At 41.6% G+C, this 23,239-nt stretch overlaps 1 protein-coding gene across 14 annotated transcripts in view; it reads right to left on the reverse strand.

Annotated features, from left to right (window-relative positions):
* Positions 1 to 22,580, reverse strand: part of pard3ab (par-3 family cell polarity regulator alpha, b) — a 354,566-nt gene extending 331,986 nt beyond the window's left edge. For 12 of the 14 annotated variants that reach the window (XR_004898393.1, XM_031292481.2, XM_031292478.2 and 9 more), the window contains exon 1: positions 22,200 to 22,579. Coding sequence is in view for 13 of the 14 variants with exons in the window: in XM_031292481.2 (XP_031148341.1) it covers positions 22,200 to 22,319 (120 nt within the window). In the remaining variant the exon portion in view is untranslated. Of the gene's footprint in view, positions 1 to 22,199 lie in introns of all 14 variants that reach the window. The other 2 variants (XM_036005563.1, XM_036005564.1) reach the window with 1 other exon arrangement.
* Between the last annotated feature and the right edge of the window lie 659 nt (positions 22,581 to 23,239).

The raw sequence follows: 23,239 nt of genomic DNA on the forward strand, positions 1-23,239 counted from the left end.
CAAAGAAGTCGACAAAACAGAAGAAAAAAGTTTTCAAAAACCAAACGCCACTGAAAATCATTAGATTAAACCCAAACAGGTAAGGAAAGACAAAGTGCTAAATAACTGTTCAAAATAGCAAGAAGCTTAGCCAGATAAACAACCATCTAGTTATCTCTACAATATCCATAATGCAAATTCATAAGCTTCAAAGCACCATTGATTGATACGCAGTTAAACAGTAAAGACCTACATGCATAATGACCAGTATTTCGCAGTCATCTGTGTGATATAGATGAGTGGGGCAGTATCTGTAAGGAATCTGGCCATTTGTTTGAGGTCCAGAAATGTCCAGGCATCAACTATGAGAATGCCTCAAGGGTTTCCTGTTGTGACACAGCAGGCCAAGATACTGCAGCGGGCATGCCATTAGGGAATAAGTAGGACATGTGACTTTGAAGCTGCAGTCACTTTAAATGTAAATCAAGACAGAAGAGCTTGTAACGTTTATCTTAGAATCACTTTGGACTGCACAGATCAGCAGCTAAATGCAGTGAGAATATTTGAATCCAAAGCACCGCTGTGATTTCCACCACCAAATCCATTTCATTCATGAAGGTGAAATATAGCTGAGGAAATGGAGATGAGGAAAAGGAATGTGTTGGTGCCTTCCAAAACTGTTCCAGAATAGACTCGTCTAGGTTTTTACTTGATATGGTTTAGGTGTGGTTGGGTTTAAGCAACCAAGAGTACTTGGTTCAACTTAGGAAAAACACAAAGTCATGGTAATAAAAACTAAAATTGGCGCTTTAAAAACCATCATCAAACCATAGGCTGCGGAGGCGACTGTCATATATCTTTCACCCCGTTTTTCACATACCCAATTAAATTAAAATAATTTCATTTAACTTGGATGCCATTGTTTAGAGGTTTTATGAATAGCCTTCCATTCTTTCTTTTAAAAAGGGAAATCTTAGAATTGACACAGGAGAGACACTTGCCATCTTAGGTTACAAGTTCCGGATGCCTATGCATTTACTTTAGGTGACAGAGCAGAAGAGTGAACAAGCCCAGGCTTCGGAGAGATGGGTAGAGATTCTGGGCACAGCTCAATACGTGGATCAACATAGTCTAAATGGGGCGCTTGTTTCCAACAAATGGCCTCCTCTTTGAAATGCCAGGCGTGTATCCTAATTCGTGTGTGTGAGAGGGCAAACTTAGGAGCTGAACACAGACACACAAATAATCTTGTCTGATCATGTCAAACAAGGCAGTAGTCCCAGGCCGAAGCTGACACAGTTCATTCACACACAGTAAGCTTTTTATCCAGCGAATGCCTTTTCCTGCCTCGACTGTCACCACTGTGATAAGCTGCATTCAAATCACATTAAGAGTCCATCACTGTTTATTACAAAAGGCCATTTCTTTGGGTTTAACTCATTCATACAGAACAAAACTGGAGAGGATGCCTGTACAAGCAAACACTTTCACATAGAGCTGGGTCATATGGGGAAAAAAATCAAATATCCAGTATTTTTGACCAAATGTCTCGATGTCTATATTGTGGCGATATTGCAGGGTTGACTATTGGTGCTTTCACAAAATATGCACACAAATTTTTGATAAATAACCATCAGTGACGTGGATATAATGACTAAGTGGGTACAAGCAAATAATAGAAAAGCTAGAACAGTCTGGTAAGATCAGAAAATGACATCACTTTACTGTAACGTAACCTTAGAAAGTGTAAATGTAAGACGATATCTAGCCTTATAAATCGATATCTATATAATATTGATATATTGCCAGCCCTACTTTCACACAGAAACATAATACAGTAAAAAATGTATAAGTGTGAACAGCGTTTGTCCATTTTTCCTACTAGGGCTGGGTATCGTAACATTTAGATACCGATAACAGTACCGATACAGTGACTTCAATACCGGTTCCTGAACGATACTTTTTTTCAATATCAATTGAATCAAATCCATTTTAACAAAAAGAAATTACAACATTACTGTACAAATCTTTGTATTTTATGTGTCAGCTCCTTTACACCTAGGCCTGTGTGACGCACACTGTAGTCAAGCCTCTCAAAACACACACACGTGATCCCGTCCCTGTGTGTAACGTAGAGTTTTTCCTGCGTGTCTCTGTGACGTATAAACAGCCAATCACAGACATTATTAGAGCTTGGTACAAGCATGCTGCATGCTGATTGGCTCACTGACACTGATGAGATTTACTCCTTAGGGATTGAAATTTGGTATTGAATGACGAGGCATTTTTCGATACTCGATTCTATGGAGGTAATTTCGGTCGGTGCCTAAAAGTATCAAAAGGTTCAGTACCCAGCCCTAGCAAACTATTTATTTCTGCAACAATTTTCAAATATCTTTGGAGCATTGGTGCAAATATGTGGGGGAGAATCTCTAAGGTTAGATCAAGAGCTAATCTTAACATTTCCATTCATATGCAAGGTCTTATCCTTCACATCCTTCAGTCTACTGTGACATTCTGTGAAGCACGCAATACAGGATCCTTGTTACAGCACATTATTCCAGACAAAAACACCCCAAATATCTAAAAGCCTGTGCTGGCTTCAGTCTCTGCAGTAAGAACAGGCTCACAGGCTGCACTAGTTTAGGTCTTTCCACAATTGCTATTGGTCTATAATATCACGCCTTCACTTGGGTTTCTGTTCATTGTTTTGTTTTTTTTTGTTCACAGCTCTTTTACTTCTATGTTTCCCCCTGGACCAAGTTCTAATTAAATGGCTGCTAACCCTTCATACAGTATTTCCTCAGATGTTCCTTCACTGCAGCACCACCGCTGTTCTTCCCCTTGTTTTGGTTGACACTATTTCTGGTTTCACCTAGTTATGGCTGCCTCTTTCATCTTCATACTCCCCCGCTGGTGCCGACAGCTTCCCTTCTCTGCTCTACTGTCTCCAAAACTATTCCTGAATGTTTATTGTACTATACAGTTAATTAAATCAGAGGTTTCCGAAATTGTCAGAGGTTTCCGTAATTGTAAGGCAACAAAGTAACCTTGCACTCAGTAGACCACATCAGTGTTCAATAACCTCAGTCCCCTGTGGAATCTATGTGCGCTGGTCTTTCCAGCTCTCTTACTTTCGTTTGTTGGGCATAACGCAAGCTCTCTTCCGCTATGCAGCTCAATCCGGTGGTCAGATATTTTTCCCTGTATTCATATTGGACATTGAGGGTTCAGTTTAACCACCAGAAACGTTTAAATTATTGTGGTCACCACAGGCAGCCCAGCTGATGCACTTCCTCGCCATACTCATAATGAGGGACAGGAAAGAGAAAGCTCTCTTCCGCTGCAACCCACTACTGAGTGCGTTCCATTTACCTCGGAGGCCGAAGCTGGGAATGACATCACACCTGAGATGAATGCGTTCCATTTACAAGGCAGATTTTCAATGTTTTCATTAGCTCTAGCCAGGTAAGCTATTGTTAGCAATGCCAGTTTATAACAAAGGCATTACGCTGATTTTTGTGCATACAAACAGCGTAGCAACATGTCCACAGATAGAAGTTAGAGAGGACTGTTTGTACGACTGATTTAGTGAGACACAAATAAAACAGAAGTGCTTATAACTGGGGCGGCTGTGGCTCAGGTGGTAGAGCGGTCACCTACCAATCAGAAGGTTGGTGGTTCGATCTATTTCGAAGTGCCCTTGGGCAAGACACTGAACCCCGAATTGCTCCCGATGCTGCGCCATCGGAGTGTGAATGTGTGTGAATGTTTATCTGATGAGCGGGTGGCCACAGTGCATGAATGTGTGTGAATGGTTCCTGTAGTATGTAAAAGCGCTTTGAGTAGTTGTTAACGAAGGGTTTCGCAGGGTTTGAACATTTCCAAGGTTGTGGTGACTGATGCTGCTCTGTCTGATCATTCCTGTGTTTTCTTTAACGGCTCTATCTCTGTGCACAAAAGTGTCCAAACAAAGTTAATAAGAAAACGGTATATCACTGACAACACCAGTGAAACATTCATTCAGCTTTTCTCGTCCACACCCGCCCTCTCAGGGGTCTCAGTCAATGAGCTTGTAGACAATTTCAACTGTAAAATTACAAATGTTATTGATGCCATTGCTCCCATTAAGGTAAAAACTGTCTCTGATAAGAAAAGATCTCCATGGAGAAATGCCATACTGGTAAGAACAGAAAAAAGAGAGTGTCGAAAAGCAGAACGCAGGTGGCGAAAAACTAATCTCCAGGTCCATTATAACACCTATAAAGAGAGACTTCGCATTTATAATTTGGAACTGAGGAATGCAAGGCAGTCCTTCTTCTCGGACATTATTGCCAAAAACAATAATAATTCACGTTCTTTGTTTGCTACTGTCGATAGGTTAACAAACCCTCCAGTACCAGTAGCATCGGAACTTTTATCCACAAAGGCCTGCAATGATTTTGCCACCTTCTTCAATGACAAAATTCAGAAAATTAGACAAACAGTCAGTGCTTCCATATCGAGTACAGGGTATGTGTTGTCACAGTGTCCAGGCAAAACAGATTCCAATATGACCCAATTTCATATGATTAACCGTAAAAACCTGGAGGACATTATACAACATCTGAAAACCTCCTCCTGCTGCCTTGATATTCTACCAACGGGCCTTTTAAAAAATGTTGCAAATTGTTTGGCTCCAGATCTTCTACAGATTGTAAACACGTCTCTTCTCTCAGGTATCTTCCCACAGGCCCTGAAAACTACAGTCATTAAGCCACTCTTAAAAAAGAACAATCTAGACACGTCACTAATGAGCAACTATAGGCCGATATCAAACCTTCCATTTTTAAGTAAAATCATTGAAAAAACGGTTTCTCAACAACTGACCCTTTTCTTGTCACTAAACAACAGTTTTGATGCTGACACAGCTCTTGTTAAAGTCTTTAAAGACATCCACTTAAACACAGATAGTGGCAAAATTTCAGTCTTAGTATTACTTGATCTCAGTGCTGCATTTGATACGGTCGACCATGACATATTACTAGACCGATTGGAAAACTGGGTTGGCATTTCTGGCTCAGTACTAAAGTGGTTTGAGTCTTATTTAAAGAATAGGGACTACTTTGTGTCTATAGGGAATTATATATCTGAGCATACAAATATGACGTGTGGAGTTCCCCAGGCTCAGTTCTGGGGCCTCTTCTGTTTAACATCTACATGCTTCCACTGGCTCAAATTATGGAAAACAATAAAATAAGTTACCATAGTTATGCGGATGACACACAAATTTATATAACCTTATCGCCAGGGGACTATAGTCCAATACAACAACTGACTAAGTGCATTGAACAAATTAACAACTGGATGTGCCAGAACTTTCTTAAATTAAATGAAGAAAAAACTGAGGTGGTTGTTTTTGGAGCAAAAGAGGAACGATTAAAAGTCAGCACTCAGCTTCAAACGATAATGTTAAAAACAACAGACAAAGCCAGAAATCTTAGTGTAGTCATGGACTCAGACCTGAATTTTAACAGCCACATTAAGACAATTACAAAGTCAGCCTATTACCACCTTAAAAATATATCAAGGGTTAAAGGACTTATGTCTCAGCAGGACTAGGAAAAACTTGTCCATGCTTTTATCTTCAGTAGACTAGACTACTGTAACGGAGTCTTTACAGGTCTCCCTAAAACATCAATCAGACAGCTGCAGCCGATTCAGAACGCTGCTGCTCGAGTCCTCACAAAGACCAAGAAAGTGGATCACATCACTCCAGTACTGAAGTCTCTACACTGGCTTCCAGTGCCTCAAAGAATTGATTTCAAAGTACTTTTGCTGATTTATAAATCACTAAACGGTTCAGGGCCAAAATACATTTCTGGTCTGCTACTACAGTATGAACCACCCAGACCTCTCAGGTGGTCTGGGACAGGTCTGCTTGTTGTCCCCAGAGTCAGAACTAAACAGGGGGAAGCAGCGTTTAGTTTTTATGCTCCACATATCTGGAACAAACTCCCAGAAAACTGCAGGTCCGCAGCAACTCTGTTCTTTTAAATCAAGGCTGAAGACCTTTCTTTTTGATGTTGCCTTTCATTAAATAACTGTTCATTTCTTATACTGAAGTTGCATTGTTGACACTGTATGACAATCTATATAAGCATATAGAGAGAAATTCCTATTTTATCTGCTTTTATATATTTAACTGTTTTAATTGCTCTTCAATGTTTCATTTCTTATACTGCACTGTAACTTTTATTCTCGTGTTTTATCTGTTTTAAATTTTTTCTATTTATCTATCTGTTTTCATGTAAAGCACTTTGAATTGCCCCATTGCTGAAATGTGCTATACAAATAAAGCTGCCTTGCCTTGCCTTAAAGTGCCCATATTATGAAAAAAATCACTTTTTCTGGGATTTGGGGTGTTATGTTGTGTCTCTGGTGCTTCCACACACATACAAACTTTGATAAAAATCCATCCATGCTGTTTAGAGTGAGATACGTTTCTGAATGTGTCCTGCCTTCAGTCTCTGGGTGAGCTGTTCAAAATCGGCACGGCTTGTGACGTCACAAGCCGAAACGAGCAGGCTAACCGCAACCATTAGCTTGTAGCGTTAGCATGCTAACGCTAACGCTAGCATGCTACCTCATTCTCAATAGCAAAGCACTGCTACAACACACACAAGTTCACCATAATCTACAAAAGAACTACTTCCATGTGCGCCCTCATTTAGAAGTCTCCCAGCTAATCCTGCCTTGTAACTGACCGAAGTTGTAGAAACAGCCTTTCTTTTACTGTCTATGGAGCTAGCTAGCTGACATGATCTACATCTGAGCTACTGAGCATGTGCAGTGCAATCAAAGATAGTACAGAAGAAGAAGAAAAGAGGTCTCACTCTGTAGCTAAAACAGAGACCAGCTGAAAAGAGGATCTGCAGCAGTGAGAGAGAGCGGTGCAGTACAACAAAAATATGGTGTTTTTAGAAAATTAAACCATGTAAACCTATTCTGGTACAACCTTAAAATACAATTATGAACCTGAAAATGAGCAGAATATGGCTGCTTTAAGACTAGAAAAGCGCTATATAAATACAGACCATTAACATTATAACTGTGTTACTACAGATTTCAGAACTGTTGATGCACGGAGCAGCCATGTTGGCTTTTTAGCTCGGGGTACTCGGAGGTTGTCCGAGTTCCGAGCTCGGAAATCCGAGGTCAGGGGGCGTGTTTCTGACTTTGACCTCGGAAAATCTGACTTCAGAGTCAAATGGAGATCATACCATTCTGATGGTATGATAGCCTTTAGCAAAAATATCACGGTTTTGTGGTATTGCAATTACAGATTTGAAATTATTTTGAAACGTCTGGATAAAAAAACATTTTTTTCCACTGAACACAATTTATTTGATTTTAAACACAGTGCACACCTTTCTAAACTAAATTGGTGAAAATGACAATCACTTTCCCAAAGCCCAAGATGACGTCCTCAAATGTCTCGTTTTGTCCACAACTCAAAGATATTCAGTTTACTGTCACAAAGAAGAAACTAGAAAACATTCACATTTAACAAGCTGGAATCATTCTTTTTTTTTGTTAAAAAAATGACTCAAACTGATAAATCTATTATCAAAATAGTGGGCAACTAACTTAATAGTTGATTACTAATGGATGAATCAATTCATCTTTGCAGCTCTGACTGAATCCATCCCGTCTGGGCTGAGGTGTCCTCCTTTAGCAACAACCAACTCAGAGAGAAGACACACCAACCCGATAATCGGCCGTCGGACCGTCTGGCGAGGTCCGTGACTCGAGTCTGTTCCGTGTGTCCCGTGCCGTCGGCCGTCCGAGGAGCCGTTGGCCTTCATTTGGGCCGACCCGACATGTTCAGTCGGGGACAGGGCAGTCGGGACTCACCCGGAAATGCCGAGCAGATGAGCCTCTCAAAATCTGATGAAAATCTTTTAAACTGACCTTTGTTGATCTGAAATGAAGACAGATTCAGCAACTGCACGGCCTATTTCTCGCTTAAAATGTTTTCAGAAACACATTTCGGTGAACTATTTTAGTACAATATGAGATCATATTCTGAACCAGACGCCATGACAGTCTGGCTGTGAATTTCCGGAGAAAAAAGAACCACGTGACGCATTCGTCCAATCAGCTGCCGGTTTTAATTTTCTGGTAAATAATCAGACTGTTAATGGAAACAATACAGAGCAGCGCCGCCTGCTGCTATGGAGACGTATTACGTTTCGCGCACGCGCAGAGCGTACGCTCAAGTCGGCGTCTCCTCAGTGTGTTCTGAGGCATTTTTTGGACCTCAGGGACCCGACTGATCAGTCTGACTGGCTTTTCTGCCGACGGTCGGCCGTCTGGTTGGTGTGTCAGGGCCCTTAAACTCAACACCAGACCTGTACTTTTAGAAACAAAATGTAATATCCTAAATTAAAATCAAAGTGCTGAAGCAGACAAGAAATAGCCAGAGGAGCTCAGCTAACCCTAGCCCAGTTAAGTGGGAACCGGTTCAAGATGTGGGCGAGTGTTTGACACTGCCGAGTGATTTTGGCTCTCTGGCAGCTCGGCCACTCCACTGCAGCTCTACCTGGTCCAACCACTCTCTTACACACCATTTATTCTTCCAGAACACATTCAGAAGAAGCATCAAATGTTAAAATTTGAATATTGAAGTTGCTCTTTTGAATTTGGAACAAACCAACAGTATATTTTGGTTGTTGTGGCGAACACACAAAAATGGAAAGTTGAATGCTTTATGTTTATGCAATTTTGCACAACACCAGTAGTTTGTGTAGAGCTCTAATTTCACACAAACGGGCGTTTATCATTTAATTGTGTAATTTTATTATGCATTTATATATCAGTGTATAAAATATCAAACGGCATCATTTAATGTTAGTGCAAGAATTTGTTTTCCAGTGTCTAGCAGGAAAGAATAAAGCACAGTACATTTAAATAAAGTCTATATTTCTTCTACTGTACATAGTTCCTCCAACATACAATTGCAGTCCTGCTGCAGTTCCAGCTGCACTGACGATGCAAGCTGCAGGATGGCAGACGCCGTGACAAAGACGCAGCTGCACTGTGCAAGCAGTCAGGTACTTCTTACATCTTTCACTGGGTCAGTCACTCAACGTGATGTCTGTGTGGAGGCGCTAAGGGCACGAGGGACTTTACAGGCATATGAACAAAAGGTAAACACCAACATGCCAAAGTCTACACAAGCAACCCACATTGACAGGGAAAAACAAAACGCGCTGCTCAAATCTGGATATAAGGGAGATGGAGTCTTGCATCATCAGCTGGTCAATGAAAAAGCAGATTGTCCTGTTGAGCAGCATGTGTGTCTCACTTACAGTCATATCTCCAGCTGACAGAATCTGGAAGAAGCCGCTTTAGGATTTTATTAGAAAAATTCAACTTTGTAATAGTGCTTTAATCTACTTTCAAAATCACTGCGATCTGTGGCCGGTTAGCTCAGTTGGTAGAGCAGGCCGGCGCACATGTGCAGAGGTTTATTCCTCGACGCAGAGGAACCAGGGTTCGAGTCCGACCTGTGACGGTTTTCCTGCATGTCTCCCCTCCCCTTTCATATCTCAGCTTTCCACTCTAATAAAGGCAGAAATGCCAAAAAATAAAAAAATAAACATAAAAAACACTGCAATCTGTTCACGATTTTCGCCTTAAAATTACAATGAATAGTCCGTCTTATCTCTTAAAATGACTGCCCTATTACCCAAGGAACACATTGGGCAATGTGAATCCCTGATTTTCTGATTATTTCACAGCCTCTCTGTGTGAACGGTGAATATTAAATCACTGTGCAGACTGCCTCCTGACATGTGCAGACCAGCCGTGTCAAAAACACACCCAGGAGAGAATAAAGGCTTGGAGTTGCTGAGGAGGCAATAAATCAAAGTCTTTCTTTCATCTAGCATGCACTGAGAGAAATCAGCCTGTCATTCAAACCCAAATGGGCAGATATCAACGTATTAAAGTGTAATTTAACGAGTAACATTTTTTTCAACCCTATGTTCCTATGTTTTTGTGTCTAAGTGACTGATGGGAACAACAATCTTTGACATTGGTCCAGTATGAAGAGAGATCGATGGAGTCGGCAGTGGAGAAACAAACTACGATGTAAGTTAATAGGACAATTGCACGCCTTCAATTTTATATTCAATTTTGTTTTTGCCACTGACAGACTCAGATTATTAGTGTCTGACAACATTATGGAAAGGGTTCCTACAGAGATAGGCCTTTTTGTTAAAGAGAAGATCTGTTCAACGTGACTCACGCCACGCTACACCATTTCAGCTTTAAAACTAGAGCTAAAACTAAAGCCGTCTTTACTCATCACATTTGATGAAAGAAAATAGAAAAGTAAAGCTGAAATGTCAGTTTTGACTTGTAAGAAATACACTGCAGGACATTTTAAGGATAGTTCTTTAGTTTTAAATTCTATTGACTACTTAGTAAAAAGAGGTTTAAAGTGAGCTAATGTGCTGATCTGTGCCTGTGCTGATCAGGTGAGCTACATCTGGTCACCACCCTCCAAACTCAGCCATTTGCCTCCTGAACTCCACCAGGATGGACTGTGTTTGAAAATGGACTGTACAACTACTCAAATCGCTTTAAAAGAGTACAGGAACCATTCACGAGTCACAAACATTCATACACTGTGGCCGATGCTGCCGTACCCGGTGCCACCTGCTCATCAGATAAACCTTCACACACAGATGGCGCAGCATCGGGGTTCAGTGTCTTTCCCAAGGACACTTGGACATGGGACTGCAGGGCCAGGGATCGAACCATCAACCTTCCGATGGGTAGGTGACCGCTCCACCACTTGAGCCACAGCCTCCAGGAGCAACCAGGACAGCAGGGAGAGACATCACACTGATGAAGAGTGACGTTCGAGGCCACCATGCCTCCGCTCTGCCCAAAGGCCAATAACCATCTATCTGTAGGAGGCACAGCTCTCGCGCGGCCTGTGCTATATTTAGCAGACAAAGCCTCATCAGCCTAAGTACTGAATTCAATTTCAAGGGACATCATTATCTACACTCATAAATCATTTTGGGTTATGCTAATGTGGGCTCTTCATCCTCTGAGCAGCATGTGGTTTTCCGGGTCCAAGCTTAACCTCATGCCCGTCTCCAAGTATCACCGCGCTTCAAATATTTGGACTTTGCCGATGTAGGGCCTCCATTCCTTCGAAATGCATTTGGGTTTGCATGGGGAACATGCTTGTTGGCCTGAGCTTTGCACTTCTTTTATTTATTTTTTACATCACTATACCACCAGGTTTCTCATTCCGCTGCTGGCAATTAACAGCTGGGTGAGAACAACAGGCTCTGCTAGGAGGGGGAAATAAAAATCACATTTTAAGACTCTGGCAGGACGACTCCCGCAGGAAGTTCAGAGGCAGGAGGAAGAAAATAATAAACCAGCACCTAAACAATGAGGCCACAAAACAAGAGCAGAAATACAACATTCAGGCCATTATTGTCAAACAGGAAGAGAGTAACTATTTGGTAAGAATATGAAGTCCTCAGACTTAGGGCAGGCCAATCTATCGATAATATATCAATACCGATATATGAGGCTAGATATCGTATTCAATTTTGGATATCGTAATATGACACAAGTGTTGTCTTTTCCTAGTTTAAAAGGCAGCATTAGAGTTAAGCAATGCCATTTGCTCAAGTTACCAGACTGTTCTAGCTGTTCTATTATTTGCCTTTACCCACTTAGTCATTATATCCACATTATTGATGATTATTTAACTAAAATCTCATTGTGTAAATATTTTGTGAAAGCACCAATTGTCAAACCTACAATATCGCCGCAATATCGACATTGAGGTATTTGGTCAAAAGTATCGTGGTATTTGATTCCCTCCATACCGGCCAGCTCTACTCAGACTCAATCCCATCCCCAGGCTGCACCAGGCTGCACTGAGGGATACTGTATATGGGAGCTATGCTGCTGTTTGTTCAGTGTCCTGACATTCCTCAGAAACAATCCTCTCCCTGTGCTCCACGCTCCACACACAGAGAGTCCTTGACATTTCAGTCAGTCTGTCTGCTCGGTGGACAAGCGACACTCAGGCCTGTGAACAAGGCCAGCCTGCTTGCCGAAAACAAGTGCACATTCATTTTTCATTTAGTGGACACTATGGTCTAAAGTAACTCACACTGAATGAGCAGATGGGGGAGGACTGATGGGGCTCGCACTGATTGGACTCCTCAAACATGCGGTTTGGTCATGTTATGGCCACATACTGGATATTGTAGAATAAAAAAAAAACTGACATTTTCTAACTAAGCACCTAAGTATTATAGTAAGGGCTATGGTGCAGTAAGTGCTGTCTTTTTTAGTAGTTTCGGCCATCAGCTATATCAGTTATGAGTACCCAAAATAAGTCATGTGATCTGAATGTAGAGGGATGTCTCTAAAGAGTTTGGGTAATCATTTTACTGTCTTCCACTGCCTTCATTTTCTCTTCCAAATAAGATCAGCTAACCCAGGGTTTGTTTACTACCTTTCTGATCATCTCACTGCTCATGTTTCTTGACCAATCAGACTTCTTTTTTAGCTGTTGCCATGTTACTAGATCTCAGAATGATACCAACATAAGAAGTGCTGGGTATCGTTCAAAAAGTTTCGATATCGGTACCGATACCAATACCGTGACTTTGATACCGATTCCATACCAATTTTATAAAACAAAGAGAAATTACAACATTGCACATTACGGCACAAATCTTTTTATTTATTTTTCAGCTCCTACTACGTGAGCCCCAATTCTGACAAACCTGTATTTTATATGAGTATTGTCAGTTTAAGCTACTTTATATTATTCCACTATATTTCGGAGGGAAATATTGTCCTTCAATATCATGGACTATTCTTACATTGTGGTATTGCTATTTTTAATTAAGTTCAGCTGAAATGACTACTCAATTAAATAGACAATTAGGAAATTAAACTGGTATTAATTTGGTTCATCGTATAAAAAAAAAATCGTGTGAAAAATGTATTTGTAGAAAAAAGTAACATTGGTTGGTTGGTCGGACATTGTACGGGCATGTCTCACTATTTTCTGACATTTCATAGACCAAAAGATCAAATCAATACAAAATAATCAACAAATAAGACAATCTTTGGTTACACTTTACTTGAAGGTATCTACATAAAGATTGACATGACATGCATAAATGACAGAAACATTATAAACAAGTCTTTAACGTTTATGACATAACGCTTCTTTTAGTGTCATTTGGTTTTTGTCATGACAAATTATGGTTAGGGCTAGAGTTAGGGTTTATGTGTCATGACTGTGTCATGACAGTGTCATGTCACTCTTATGTAGTTCAAGTAAAGTGTTACCCAATCATATTTCAAGTTGCAGCCATGTAATTAAGTAAAGGATTTGAGTTCTGAGTATTCCCAGATGGTCAGCCTGGCAGCACTATGAAGCAAAGTCAAAGTGGTACGGCATGAAAGAGTGAGACACATAGTCTCAGAGAACATTGTTCCTTTGAGCAGGCTACTTGGAGACAATGTCTGGGCTTTGTAACCTCCATGTTTGTTATGGGAGAAAGTTGATGACTACTCAGTTATGCTTGGCCAGCTTAGTATAACTATCAGTTGAGCCTATTTAAATGTTGCTGTGGCTCAAACCACAAAACTCCAGGGTGAATTCAACCTGAGCTGACTTGAACAGAGAGGTGAATACAACGCAGTGTTCTCAACACAAGTGATGACGCTGTTCTGTAAGCAATCACTCAAACTGCTAATGACTTCAATAACATGGTCACGCCAGATGCTTTATGGTGTCACATGTTTCAAAAAGTGAACACAGTATATCTAACAGTGGAGGCCTACTTCAACAAGACTCGCATTTAACATCCAAGTCGGGAAATCTTCTCGGAGTTAAATCATCGTAAACTCACACTTGCGGTTGGCTTCTGCAATGACTGTATAGTCCTGAAAACACACAAGCTTTCTCAGCATCCAATCCTGGTTTTCCACTCTCTTCTGGGAAGACGCGCTAAGAATCCCTTTCATAAATAAACCACGGCTTCCAGCTGAAAGGCCTGGTAGACAAAGGTTGACAAAAACCATCAGAGCGGAGCAGATATGTAACGTTTTCATAAGCTTCCTGATCCTTCTTCCATACACCAGTTTACATTCAGGAGCTTCCGCTGTTTATGGAAGAAAGTCTACAGCTGAACCAAAAGGGGGGGGGGGACTTGACATCTAAAACACCACCCTGTGATGCAAGCACTCATCAAAAAGAACTTCAAGTGCTGGTGATAATTTTCTGAAGCATCCATCACCCAAAATAGTTACTGTTGTCAGAACGTCTCTGGCCTACTTTGTTTGTCCGCGGGGGCCCTTGCTGGGGGAAGCAGCTCCATATGTAGCCAGCTTCGGTGCACATGGTTGGGGTACCAATGCTCAGCTGACTGGGATCCATGCCAGGGTTCAAGTAATCTGTTTTCATAGCACTCTGTAAACCACTTAAGCGCTCTGTGTCATTAAGTCTTATGATCTGGACTCTCATTAACTATGGTCTGGTTGGGAAGCCCCCCCTTCACCGTTCAGTTTTCAACGGGGCACATTAAAGACAACCTTTACAGTTTTATGCATTGTGCTCGTTTTCAATGCAGGGATCATTTAGGGAAAGCGTCTGTGTGGATTAGGGCTGAACGATATGGGGAAATGATCTCATTTAGTCATTTGGTTATCTTTGATTGTACAGCACTTGGTCAACTGTTGTCGTGAAGTGCATAAAAAAAAAAAAAAATCCATTTTAGTTTAATTGGGATTGCACTACTGTGAACGGCAGCGACGAGCCGCGAGCCCATTAATGAGGCAACTGTCCATGGTTAGTTCCCGTGTGTTACAGCAGGACACTCGAGTGGGTTATCTGGACTGCTTAAGTTAGTTGAACACGGGTAGCGGAGATAATGCTGTCGGTAGCCTAACAGCTACAAACAGGCTCGTTAATGAACACCACGCCAACGTGCTGACGGATTCTGTGTTGTTATTTTAGCTGAGCTGGAGCAGAGAATTTTCTGATAAAACAGTTGGATGGTTTTGCCCTCATTGTTCTCTGTGTAGCGTTTTATGTGTAGCGAGCACAGCGCCGGACTCCGTTTAAAAAAAAATAGCCTTCTAAATGCTACATTGCTGTGCAGTGGATCCAATTCATGCCGATGTGAAGAGTGGCTGATGTGGACTAGAAACTTTAAAGTGTTAAATTGAGGACGGAATTTGGTGTGGTGGTGACAGCACCCCAGTACTTAGTGTTGCAGCAAACCTGTTCAACAAGTGGAACATTCAGTTCGAGGAGGATTACTGCATCTATAGAATACCTCATGGAAGACCTTGTAGCAGGCATTCTATGCAACAATATGAAAAAGGTTTCCTGGCAAGTTTTCAATAACATTTTATTGCGGAATATTCTTTAATCTCCAGCAGGGTGCTGAATGATGCTTTGATCCTTTCACTCTTTAACACAGGGTTCCTCCATTACTGGAAATAGAAGGAATGTCATTATATTCAACGGTTGCTCTTACTGTAACAATTGTGAAAAACCACATGAGCTCAACTTCTTAAATGCAAATGAACTTCAAAAAGGAAAGCACCTCTCTCTCTCTCTCTCTCTCTCTCTCTCTCTCCTCTCTCTCTCTCTCTCTCTCTCTCTCTCTCTCTCTCTCTCTCTCTCCTCTCTCTCTCTCTCCTCTCTCTCTCTCTCTCTCTCCTCTCTCTCTCTCTCTCTCTCTCTCTCTCTCTCTCTCTCTCTCTCTCTCTCTCTCTCTCTCTCTCTCTCTCTCTCTCTCTCTCTCTCTCTCTCTCTCTCTCTCTCTCTCTCTCTCTCTCTCTCTCTCTCTCTCTCTCTCTCTCTCGAAAACCCGCTGGCAAAGGGCGAAAGAGGTGCATTTCTATTTTCACATCAACATCATGATGTCAAACACTAGTAGGGATGACAGATCACTTGTGTAAATTACTCACAGTAAATCTGTTATTTAGTTGTAAAGAAATTCTAAAATGCACAGCGTGGCAAAGAAGCACTGTGGGAAATGTAGTAAAAATGATGATATACTTTGCAGCTGCTGACTACAATCATCTTCTTGGTGTTCAAAGCCCATTCTGTAATGTCAATCATTTGATATAATTCTTATGTTCTCCATGTTCAAGAATATTTGCAAAGATTGTATTTCACACAGGAAGCCTCACATGGCTAACTTTCTTCAGTTCCTTCCCGTGGCTCTTTAACGGACTCCTTTAGGAAATGAAATGCTGTGCCAGGTCATGTTTTAGGACATTTTTCACAGTAGTTTGGTCAAGGGCAAAGTCAGCGGCCCGGGGATCATCAGTGAAGCTTTTAATCCTGCACTGTGCCCGTTTTGGAAGCAGGAACCCCTGGCTGGTACAGCCTGGTGACATGAGGATCAAACAGATGAACTGTAAAAGGATTTGAGCTTTCGACCCATCATGGGGTAGATCTACTGCACCTACACTAACAGTACAATCACATTAGGTGTTTCTTTAGCTCCAATCAAATGAGAAATCTGTCCCGAACTAACCTTTGATCTTGGTTCATTTCACTGAGATCACTCGTCCACACCGAACCTTGGACAATACATATCTAAACTAAATAAACATTCCTGCATTTAAATAAAATATGCATGGTATGAGCATGCCCCATGGATGAAATGCATTGTTAGCAAGTAAACAGGAGAGATAAAAATCATCACTGCATAAGTAGAGAAAACCATGCAAGCTTCAGGTGTGAAAATTGTTGCACATGGTTCTCTCTTTACCATGCATCCGTCAAAATGGGCGGCAATATCGTTTCTTGGCAACTGTGATAAACAGATGCACTTCAAACAAACTACAGATTGGAACAAAGACTGGGTAAGTAGACCAATGAGGTCTGAGTTAAGGCTGACTCAGACAAACAAACCGAGTTTTAGCTCCAGTAACAGAACTAATCTCCGTCCATATTAACACGTCTGACAACGCATACCACATGACCATTCACATACACTGGGCATGTAGGTGCCGGTGTAAACAGGAAGCAGTGTCTGACGTTACTCTGTGGTTGAAAATCAGGGATGTAGAAGTTGATAATACAGAAAATACTTTGGAGACAACAAAAAGGCAAAAAGAGCAGGGATTTATTAGCTTGGTCTGTAAGGCTACCTAACAGATAAGACTGACGGACGTGCGTGCGTTGTTGTTTCCAAAGGTCTCCGTTTGTGTCCATCCAGACGACAAAGCAACCCCGGAGATTTTAAACCAAAACGGGGGCAGCAGTGTTTCCAAACGTCTCCGTTTTAGGGGATTGGAAATGATGATCCAATAATGTCACTCTTTTGAACAAAATGGGGCCAACTTGAAGATTGGGAGCTTTTCCTTTGAAGACGTGGCACATTTCTGGTGGCGACCATGTTAATGTGTATGACTGTAACAGCAGCAGTTAACTCTCACAGCATGCAGGACTGCTGATCTCCAGGCCCCGTCCTCCATTAAAGGCTCCTGCACACTAATTAATAACTTGTGCTAATTTGTGCAATGGATTGAATGATATCTTGAGCACACTGCAGCACATAGGAACATCACATCAGGACAAGATTAAAAACAGGCTGACAGATTGGAGTCAGACCACAACAGTACTGCTCAAATGTGATGGTTTTCTGAGCTCAATCCACATTAAGGTTATCTTTGGATTATTAGTTGTTTTTTTACCTAACCTGTGAATAGGTTAGGTAAAGAATTTTCTCTTCACATCTGCCACTGAATGTACCACCAACTCAAAAATGTAATCATTTCCCTCTGGTTTGCTATAACACCCTATTAACCAGAGGACATTTTTCAAACATTCTTGTTCTGGGGGGGCATCTCATCATCTTGAAACTTTCAATTTCAACATCACCAAAAGTTAGCATTGATAAGTATGCAGGTTTCCACTTCTTAAATGTGAGAATTAAATGCTTTCCTTTCTTTGACGCAATTGTAGATTGAATACGTTTGGCTTTTCCATTCTTGGTCCGTGACAAACAATTTGAAGACAGCATCTCAGGCTCAATAATGAAAGCAAACATGAGTTGTGCAGCGCTAATGAGTTCATCTGAATGCATAATTTGAAGTAAAAATCACAACATAGTCCTATTAAAACTATTGTTGGGCATCGTTTTGAGTTTAACAAGTATGATTCAGATTCTGATTCTTTGAGGGGCGGAGTTGAAACGGGTCACATGCTTATTTCACAGATAAGAGGAACATTTTATTGTGATTCCAAGGTGATTTACAGTGTTACCGAGCTTTTTCAACGTAAAATAAAGCCACACTTTAGAGCGCTTCTTACTGCGCTCCATGGCTGCAACACAACAAGCGCCTGGAACTACGGTGGTCGCTACGGAAACCAAAACTTGCACATTTTGGGGCGACCTCTAGCTCACCCAGTAGAGTGTGCGCTCCATGTAGGATGAGTCCTTGGCAGCGGCCCGGGTTCAAATCTGACCCATGGCCCTTCGCTGCACGTCGTCCCTCCTCTCTCTCTCCCCTTTCCTGTCTTCAAGCTATCTTGTCAATTAAGGGCCATAAAAAAGCCCAAAATATAATCTTTAAAAAAAAAAAAAAAAAAACTTGCACGTTAAATTTGAACCGATGATCGGATTTGAAACCCAATTTTCCAAACGATTCCATAAAAAAAAAAAAATAAATCAATTCCATTGGAATCGTAATTTTTGCAAAGGTTCCAAGCTGGAACCATTTCTCGATGCCCAATCCTATTTAAAAACTATATGTTTTGGAAGAAAACCTACTTATACAGACCAACAGCAGATACTGCTCTTTTTACCTGCAACAGGTCAAAATCAAGTTAAATCTGTCTGCCTCAACGGTATGTACACAATAGCCAACTCCTCCGGAGGAAACTCCAGCAGTGTGGAGCTGCGAATGGAAATCTGCAGTGTGCCGTTGTGTGGACACAACAATCCAGACACCTGATATCCCCTGGGAGGCTTCGGAGCATTAGAAATCTCATGGTTCTTCTGACATGCCTATGTTTATGTGTCATTTGTGGGTTTGGAGCGTTAAACCACCAGACGGTTTTCTAGTCAAGGGTGTCATTTTAAACGCTTGCCACACTTAGTCAAACTGGTGAGGATCTACCCTATGATCTGTGGGTGGAAAAAGAGCAGTGGAGGATAATCAGACACCATTTGACTTTTCAAGACATTCACAGACTTTGAAGCTGGCAAAACGGTTTCTTCTCTCAAGTCCAGTAAGATTTCTGTGCGACAGTGTTGTACAAACAGCGTCCGTACAGTTATACTAGTTTCCTCATCTTTCTAATTCCAGTTAGGAGATGGCTTAAGGCCCTCAGAAGTGGACAGTTTTTTGGTTTTCTGCAGGAAGCATTCCTCTCTAATGACAGGGGAAGTTAACAAGAAGGTTCTTACAAACACTAAAACAAACTTAAATTGGGGCCTCTTATTAAGGCGGGCTAACCAAAAAAAGCTGTGATCTTCAACAACATCTGTGACCAAAAGACTTTCGGAGACACCCGCTAGACATGAGACATTGAAAATGCCCAACCTCGGTCAGAGGAAATGTAGGCAGGGTGGGAGTGGAGCCATAAACGCACATCTGAGGTGATGAAATGACAAGGGGTTTTTTGTATTTTGAGGCAGTATGTTTTGTTGTGGGTGACAACTTCATGAGGAGCGGTTTTATTTTTAGCATTTTAGATCAAAGCTTTGAAGGAGAGAGAATTGAACGTGTGGCCTCGTTTTCACAGGACACAGGATCAGGCCACCCTCTGCATTTAAACAGCAGCACGACTGCCCTTTCCTAAATTGTTATAATAGCCTCAAAAACAGATACGACAGTGATCTGAGCTTCTAGTCAGATGCAACACTGACTTCAACTGGTAACAACAAAGAGTTAATTTACAAAACCCTATGAAGAACCGGGCAATAAAGAAATATACTAATATTGTGATACAATATCAAATTGTCATGGTCAGCCACTTTCAATTCTTTCAAGGGAAACTTATTGACTTCTCTCAGAAAGCTACACAATCTGACACTTTTTTTCCCTAAATCTGAAGACAAACTAAATTATTGTTCCCTTCTGTCAAGATTAGGCCAATAAAATCCCAGTTTGCGTTAAGTCAAAGAAGAGTTAGTATCTTCTCTATACAAGCACGGTGGAGGGAGTAGTTTAGCAGGGTTCACTAGCAGTTCTTTACCTGCCTCAGCTACACACAGATATTCTCCTGCGCTCCTCTGTCTGCTCACACTGAATTATTCAAAGCAGGAGGATACAGATGACTTCTAGGTCACTATCACTGCAACAAAAGAGACTGCCTTAAAGTTAGCAAATGGAAGGGCAAAGTCTTCATTATTTAGGAATCTTGACAAGCTGTTTTAACATTGTACCTTAAATGAAGGCTGGACAATAAACCAAAAATAATTAAATTACCATCTAGTCTCGCATTGCCAGACCTTCCTCCACAGCGCTGCGGAGGAAGGTCTGGCTAGTCCACACAGCATTCCGGGATGGGAGAAAAACGTGCTCTGGTTTATTGGTATTTCTTTAAACCAATCACAATCATCTTGGGCGGTGCTAAGCTCCGGACGGAGCCACGGTGCCTCTGCTAAATAGTCTCAGGAAGGAACTTGTTTGGGTGGAACATGTGGACGTTCAAAAGTAGTTTTAGTCGTGCAACAGAAAACTCAGATTGGACAGATAGTCTAGCTAGCTGTCTGGATTTACCCTGCAGAGATCTGAGGAGCAGTTAACCATAGTCCTCACAAATCCACCGGAGTTTACAACGCCAACACAAACAAAGAGGAAGGGGACGGACATCCGGCCAAAAATCCCAGAAGTGGAACTTTGTGAATATAGACTAATTACCATCTAACCTGACCTTTTCACAGTAATCACTTATGATTGTGAATATGAATTATGTAAACTGAAAATTATAGTCGGTCGGCCAAATAATTACACATAGACTACAGAAGAGAGGAACAGAGTTGTACTTTTGAATGAATTCGAGCAAAAGATATAGTGATGTTGATGCCAAAAATGGGTGAGTTCCATTGCATTATGGTGGAAAGAATTTCTAGGATCAAGGAAAAGATCGTGTTTATAATGCTCCTGTACCCCCAGTCCCATCTTATCTGATCTAGCCAGAGAACATGGCACACAAAGCACCGGGCTGGTTCAGAGGTTATCTGCTGCTACCCTGACATCGTGCTACAAGTTATTTTAGATTCACCTTTATCTCCAAGATTTATGTGTCGGGTCCATGCCTCCACCAGTCAGCTGGAGCTTGGCACTGCAGTTTCCCTCCCTATCCTGTAGGGCCTGGTGTCTGCTCCGACAGCCATGCAGCTGCAGGCAGCTTCTTCTCGGCAAATTCTACATTTAGTCTAAAACTATAATGCAACAGAACTTATCAGATAGGCCTTTGTTCTTGCTCTTCCCCATGTTGCATTTGAAGCATCATTGATTAAGCTGAACTTCTGTGCCATTACTTGCATACTCTAGCTAACCCTCCTATCTCTGCCATCATAATGAGCTCATAACAAGTCGAACAAAGGGGAACTTTTAACGTTTTTCGTGATGGACACTTTAACACAGAGTATAGACTAAGCTGATGGGACTTTCCTGTTGCTAATTATATTGCTCTGAACCGAAGCCTCAGACTGCAATCCTACTTTTGCAGCCTGCTGGCTAGCTTGCTAGTAGGCTAATGTCTGCTGGCAACTTTCAGAGGCATGAACTGAGGTCTTACAACTGGGTTACTAAGTCGTGTTTTGTGCTTACATGTGTTAAAAAAAACTCCTATGTTCTGCTTCTAGGCTGCAACAAAACCACAGTCTGCTGTGTTCGGTGCCACAGTTAGAATCCCAGAGGAAGTTCTGTGGCTTTACAAATACAAGAACCACAATGGCGGTGCGCCTTTCTTTGAAAGCAGCAATACACGGCGAATAGCACGCGCATGCAGAATATGTGCCCGTGAGCTGAACAAACCGAGCACCCCGAGCATGAGACAACACAAACAGGCGACCCGCTCGCTCTTCTTTGCGTTTATTTTAACTTAGCGCCATATTGAGTGCGCGTGCAGAGCCCCCCGGGACATCACAACATTGTTTCCAGGAAAACAAAGTAGCCGCCACTTCACGTACCTTAGCGATAGCCTTCTTATATCTCATGACAGCCTGCTGGATGAGTGTGTGGACTTTAATATTTCCATCCCCGCACGGCACCACCACCCGGGTCCTGCCAAAACACACCGTGACTTTCATGGTTCAGTATCCGAGATCTTGCCCAGATTCGGAGTAAAACCGAGAGGAGGAGGAGGAGGAATCCGCGTGGAAATAAAAAAGGAGCATGGGTTTTTTGTTTGTTCGGCTCCGCAGCTGTGCTGGTATTCCTTTACAGAAGCGAGGACTGACGGCCTTTCCGCTTCTCCCCGCCGGACGACATTGTTTTCTGTGTGTTTTCAGACCACCTGTTTAGCTTCTCTCTCCCTCCTTCCCTCTCTCGATCCCAATCCCTCTCTCCCTCTCTCTGCTGAGTGCTCGGTCATATGTTGCGTTCAGGTGCGTTCGGGAATGTTGACATCTAGATATTAACATCCAACATGAATGACAATGGGTAAAGACTCTTAAATTATTTCAAATATAAGCTAATTGTTTCTGTCAATATGACGGGGAAAATTAATATATATAAACTTAAGTTCACAAAAAGTAATATCACACTAGGGGAGATGATTTTTCCCTGACCAAATTCAATAAAAAAGAAGCCTAATATCAACTGCTCTAGTTTGTTACCAAAATCTCAAGCAGATTTGGGTGCAAATGAAACAGATATTTTCTCATTTTTGCCAATTCTGTCGAGTTTACAGCCCTGACAAAACTTTATAACCTATTGATGTATAGCCCAATTAATACAACCATGGAATGGTGCTTTATCAACAGAGGTGTTGCATTTAGGGGACAGAGAGCGTAGTTTATCATTAGCCTAGATGTTAATATTGGGAACCTGTACATTATTACAGTAATGGCTGTATCTTTAATCTCATATTCACTTATTCATAGGAAACATGTTGTTCCTTAGAGAGAACAGCTGCTGCCAGTGTTTAGCTAAGAGTTGTATCACATGGCGACAGAAGATGCAATGAAGTCTGGATAAATGAACAGCTACTTTTGGATTATTAGTTTTT

Source organism: Sander lucioperca, chromosome 9, assembly GCF_008315115.2.
Source record: "Sander lucioperca isolate FBNREF2018 chromosome 9, SLUC_FBN_1.2, whole genome shotgun sequence".
Taxonomy (NCBI): Eukaryota; Metazoa; Chordata; class Actinopteri; order Perciformes; family Percidae; genus Sander; species Sander lucioperca.